At 29.5% G+C, this 6,000-nt stretch overlaps 1 protein-coding gene across 1 annotated transcript; it reads right to left on the bottom strand.

The window, feature by feature from the left end:
• Positions 1–2,292: 2,292 nt before the first annotated feature.
• On the bottom strand, positions 2,293–2,804 carry LOC133330278 (uncharacterized). The gene is made up of 2 exons (XM_061538738.1): positions 2,757–2,804; positions 2,293–2,673 (listed from the first exon to the last, which is right to left on the bottom strand). Exons 1-2 carry the CDS (start codon positions 2,802–2,804, stop codon positions 2,296–2,298), a joined length of 426 nt encoding a protein of 141 aa, XP_061394722.1. The 3' UTR covers positions 2,293–2,295.
• Positions 2,805–6,000: the final 3,196 nt, after the last annotated feature.

Raw genomic sequence — 6,000 nt, 5'->3', positions numbered from 1 at the left:
TATTATATTAAAAACATATAACCTAGTAACGGTGTCGATTTCGAAATTTAAGTAACATTTTTATTTGTATTTTGTTGTAATTCTTATTTTATTTTCTTCTTTTTTTAATTTTAATTCTGTGATAAAAATTTTATCGATGTTGAAACAAAAACAAACAAAATTTTGGGTTATTATTTTTACTCGAAAAAAGAAAATATTGTAAAGGTCATGGGAAGAGAATGATTTTAAAATACATTTTTCCATCTCCTAATGTAAAATCCTCTGTATGTAGATTTTAATGTATGTATCAAAAGTTTTGCTACCATTTTCTTGGTATATATTATAGCTATGGATTTCTTGTGTTCGATGACCTATAGTGATAACTGATGTAGAACATTTTCTCCTAGAACTGCTTCCCCCTAAAATTATTTTTTCTGGGTCTAAAAGGCTCGATTCGGAAATCCATGAAATTAACCTAAAAAGTTTCTTTTTTTGTGTATACAAACATTTTGTTAATGGGCATTTTTTCATGGTATTTTTTACTCCTACAATTTTCTTGTGGTCGATGACCTATAGTGAAATTTGATGTAGAATATTTTGTTCTCAGATATCTTCTACCTAAAATTACGTTATCCCCTTCAAACGGGCTCAATTCGGAAATCCATGAAATTAACCTAAAAAGTTTCCTTTTTTTGTATACACACATTTTGTTAATCGACATATTCAGGGTATTTTTTACCCCTACATATTTCTTATAGTCGGTGACCTATACTAGAATTTGATGTAGAATATTTTGTTCTCATACATCTTCTCCCTAAAATTACATTTTATGCCTCAAATCGGGCCGATTTCGAAATTTGCGAATAAAGCGAAAAATGCTCCTTTTTGATAAAAAATTCATGTGTTCAGTGACCTATAATGAAATTTGATGTATAACAAATTCTTCTCGGATAGCATCCTCATAAAACAACAAATTGTGCGACAAATTGCCTCGATTCAGAAATTCACTAAATAACCTTCAATTTTTTCCCTTTTTGATGATACCAAATTGTTAATGGTATTTTCTTAAGTATATATTATAGCTACAAACATCTTTTGGTCGGTGACCTATAGTGGAATTTGATGTAGAATATTTTCTCTTCGAACATCTTCTACCTAAAATTAGATTTTATTGTAGAAATTGGTCCGATTCGGAAATCAAATAATATAACCTTAAAGTTTTCATTTTTAATTGTATACAGAATTTGTTTATGACATTTTCTTAAGTATATACTATAGCTATAAATTTCTTATGGTCGGCGACCCATAGTGAAATTTTATGTAGAACAAATTCTTCTCTGACACCCTCTCCCTAAAATTATATTTTATGGCACAAATTGCTACGATTTAGAAATCAATGAAAATAACCAAAAATGCTTACCTTTTATTTGCGTACAAAATTTATTTGTGGTGTTTCAAAGGTAAACCCTATAGCTACAGATTTCATGTGAAATTCGATGCTGACTACATTCTTCTTGGACACCATTCCCAAAAAAATGAAATTTTGTGCGACAAATCGTCCCGTTTCAGAAATCAATGAAAATAACCTAAAATTTTATTTATATGCTGAATTTGTTTATAGTATTTTCCTAGGTATATAATATAGCTACAGATTTATTGTGTTTGGTGACCTATAGCGAAATTTACTAGAAAATATTTTCTCCTTGGACATCACCCCCCTAAAATGTAATCTTGTGGTACAAATGGCCTAAAATTGAAAATTCATGCAACTAACCTAAAAAATAATTTTTGACTTTTTGTTTACAAAAGTTTTACGATTATTATGTTAGTCCATATTATACCTAGAGATTTCTTTTGGTTGGTGACCTATAGTGAAATTTTCTGGAGAATAAATTTTCTCTTAATACCAACCTCCTAAAATGAAGTCTTGTGGTACAAATGGGCTCAAATCGAAAATCCACCTAATTAACCGAAAATGCCATTTTTGAATTTTTATTATAAATCTTTTACTAGTATTATGTTGGTCCCTATTATACCTAAAGATTTCTTTTGGTCGGTGACCTATAGTGAAATTTACTGGAGAATAAGTTTTCCCTTAACAGCAACCTCCTTAAATGAAGTCCTGTGGTACAAATGGGCTCAAATCAAAAATCCATCAAATTAACCGAAAACGTAATTTTTGTATTTTTATTGCAAAATTTTTCCAGCACTCTTACCTTTTTCTTCTATGTTCTCCCAAGAGATTAAAAAAGTAAACATTCTTCACTTTTTTTTTGTTATCACAAAATTTTTTTGCTTTTTTATTATAATTTACACTCAAGTCCCCCTATATGTTGTATATCCAAATGGTGATAGCAGCAATGGCACATGATAATGTTGACCTCGTTCACATTTGATTATAATCTCAATGAAGGGATAAAAACTTGACACTTGACAGAGTTCAAAATACGGCTGGACATCGAATTTCAATTTATATGTTCCACTATTGAAATCTTTTGCATCCACTAATTGACCAACACGACCATCGGCATTTGTGGCATGGTGTCCTAATTCTTGCCATTCACCATTATCCCGTTGACGATATAGTGTCAAAGGCAAATCGGCCACAGCTTTGCCCAAGGCAGTATCCAAAACGTGACAGGATATTGTGCGACTGTTGCTCGTATTTTGATTCATTGTTTCTGCTTTGAAAGTCTAATGGAAATAAAAACGAAATTCATATTTAAATTGTGGTTTTAAATAAAAAATTTGCTGCATTTTTTTTTTTTTGCACTCACCTCCACTGTCTCCACACGTAAACGAATGCGTTCCCAACCGTTGCTCATTTTGAAATGTTGCTTTTGTTCGTTTTTCGAAAGTGTAATCTCGTTTTTGAGGTTTCTATCTGTTATCTGTTTAACTTTGTAAACATTTTTCTTCTTCTTGCATTTAATAAAAAAAGAAGATTGTCTTTATTTATAATATGTTATAATAACTAATATAACTTTTTTCTCAAAATGCAGTTGTGGTCAATAAAATAGAATAGTAGTAAAAAATATTTTTTTTCACAGACCCTAAGGCGTGTCTTTATTAAAAAATATTTTTTCCATAGACCCTAAGGCATGGTTTTATTTATTGAGAACAAAAATTGATTGTTGTAGACCCTAGGGCTTGGTTTTTTTAAAAAAATATTTTTCCAATGACCCTAAGGCGTGGTTTTATTAAAAAAATATATTTTCCAATGACCCAAGGCGTGGTTTTATTAAAAAAAATATTTTTTTGCATAGAACCTAAGGCGTGGTTTATTAAAAAATATTTTTTTCCATAGAACCTAAGGCGTGGTTTATTAAAAAATATTTTTTTCCATAGATCCTAAGGCGTGGTTTATTAAAAAATATTTTTTTCCATAGAACCTAAGGCGTGGTTTATTAAAAAATATTTTTTTCCATAGAACCTAAGGCGTGGTTTATTAAAAAATATTTTTTTCCATAGAACCTAAGGCGTGGTTTATTAAAAAATATTTTTTTCCATAGAACCTAAGGCGTGGTTTATTAAAAAATATTTTTTTCCATAGAACCTAAGGCGTGGTTTATTAAAAAATATTTTTTTCCATAGATCCTAAGGCGTGGTTTATAAAAAAATATTTTTTTCCATAGAACCTAAGGCGTGGTTTATTAAAAAATATTTTTTTCCATAGAACCTAAGGCGTGGTTTATTAAAAAATATTTTTTTCATAGAACCTAAGGCGTGGTTTATTAAAAAATATTTTTCCATAGAACCTAAGGCGTGGTTTATTAAAAAATATTTTTTCCATAGAACCTAAGGCGTGGTTTATTAAAAAATATTTTTTTCCATAGAACCTAAGGCGTGATTTATTAAAAAATATTTTTTTCCATAGAACCTAAGGCGTGGTTTATTAAAAAATATTTTTTCTATAGAACCTAAGGCGTGGTTTATTAAAAAATATTTTTTTCCATAGAACCTAAGGCGTGGTTTATTAAAAAATATTTTTTTCCATAGAACCTAAGGCGTGGTTTATTAAAAAATATTTTTTTCCATAGAACCTAGGGCGTGGTTTATTAAAAAATTTATTGAAAACAAAAATTTATTGTTGTAGACCCTAAGGCGTGGTTTTATTAAAAAATATTTTTTAAAAAATTTATTGAGAACAAAAATTGATTGTTGTAGACCCTAAGGCGTGGTTTTATTAAAAAATATTTTTTAAAAAATTTACTGAGAACAAAAATTGATTGTTGTAGACCCTAAGGCGTGGTTTTATTAAAAAATATTTTTTAAAAAATTTATTGAGAACAAAAATTGATTGTTGTAGACCCTAAGGCGTGGTTTTATTAAAAAATATTTTTTCCCATGAACCTATGGCGTGGTTTTACTAAAAAATGTTTTTTATCATGGCCCTAAGGCGTGGTTTTATTAAAAATTATTTTTTCATAGACCCTAAGGCGTGGTGTATCAAAAAATATTTTTTATTCCATAGACCCTAAGGCGTGGTGTATCAAAAAATATTTTTTATTCCATAGACCCTAAGGCGTGGTGTATCAAAAAATATTTTTTATTCCATAGACCATAAGGCGTGGTGTATCAAAAAATATTTTTTATTCCATAGACCCTAAGGCGTGGTGTATCAAAAAATATTTTTTATTCCATAGACCCTAAGGCGCTAATTAAAATTTTTATTGAGAACAAAAATTTATTATTGTAGCGAATTCTGTCTGTCCTGTTTCTGCTCGTCCGTATATATAAAAAACTCCGAAGGTTTCCGATAGTAAAATCTGATTTACCTTTTTATTGAGAACAAAAATTGATTGTTGTTGTGCAATTTTTTGGAATATATATATATATATATATATATATATATATATATATATCGAAAACTATGTTTATAGGTTCTGATTGTGATAGAATATATGAAGGAAAGGATTGGATTAGTCTGGGAAAAATAGTTCGCAATAGACTATTTCAGGCTTAGCCATAATGTACCATTCCGATAAAACAGACAGAAAACTTTTTGGATTTGGGCTCTATAGAAGATTTTCTCTGCTATATTTCTCAGATCACCTGCGGTGCCATATTCATAATCTCATAGACAACTGTCTTTACTTGTCTTACACATCTTATCTTTGGCTGTGAGATTTAACACGAAATCTTCACGATGAAAAGAAAAAAACTGATTGCTCATAGTCTTTTGAAAAAACAAAAAAAAAACAGAAAAATCTATCCAAGATAAAGTTAATGTTGAAGAAGATAACATCTTTAAGTGTGTAACAATTGATTTAAGTGGCGATAAGCGTCATTTGGTAGGAGGAGAAAGAAAACAAATAAAATGTTTATCTGTTGTTTTGATATTTGGAAGAATTAAAAATTTGAATTCTTTATTAAACATTTTTAACAGCGACATCTGATGATAGATAGTTATAGTTTTATTTGACAATAAAACGTGTGTAGTGACATCTATATGTCAAATGAATAATGAATCATTGGTTGTGTTACTATTCGCCGATAGATGTCACTATAAAAATTACATTTATAAAAAGGCTGTATATACAATTTCACCTTTATGTCGGCTTCAGAATACTGAAGTCAATACAACGAACCTTCAAAAGTCCGATAGCCCGAAAAACTGGCTTATAGACTGCAACTGTAAAGATTTCTCAATAAATATTACTATTAAATAATGGCCATGTTTCGTCGGTATCGATCCTCTTCATGTAAGCCTTCGGACATATACTAATAACATGTTTATTGAGAACAAAAATTGATTAATCCTTCAGCTAGAACAAAAATTGGTAGTTGTTGTGTAATCTTTTGGAACCTATTCACCGCTGCTAGTTAAGTTCATATATGGAAAAAGTCATATTTAGAATACTATGGTTCTGAATTTGCAAATTTTGAATTCTTGCAAAAAAATAAAAAAAATTACTAATAGGTCCTCTCTCCTAAGCACGTTTGTAGGCTCAGTCATAGTGATGATTTTCTCTACTGATGATTTTCTGTATTGAGCTAAGGCAGAGCTACTGACCTTAT

Source organism: Musca vetustissima, unplaced genomic scaffold (genome assembly GCF_032173495.1).
Source record: "Musca vetustissima isolate MV318-11 ecotype Yass unplaced genomic scaffold, APGP_CSIRO_Mvet_v1 utg189827, whole genome shotgun sequence".
Lineage (NCBI taxonomy): Eukaryota > Metazoa > Arthropoda > Insecta > Diptera > Muscidae > Musca > Musca vetustissima.
Note: the sequence above shows the minus strand (reverse complement) of the source record. Positions and strands in the feature narration are given on the sequence as shown.

Excerpts from the sequence above, each read along its gene's own strand:
- LOC133330278 (XM_061538738.1), bottom strand. The coding sequence starts at position 2,804 with ATGAGCAACGGTTGGGAACGCATTCGTTTACGTGTGGAGACAGTGGAG. Across the intron at positions 2,674-2,756 it reads TACGTGTGGAGACAGTGGAG|ACTTTCAAAGCAGAAACAAT; the intron begins GTGAGTGCAAAA and ends TATTTCCATTAG.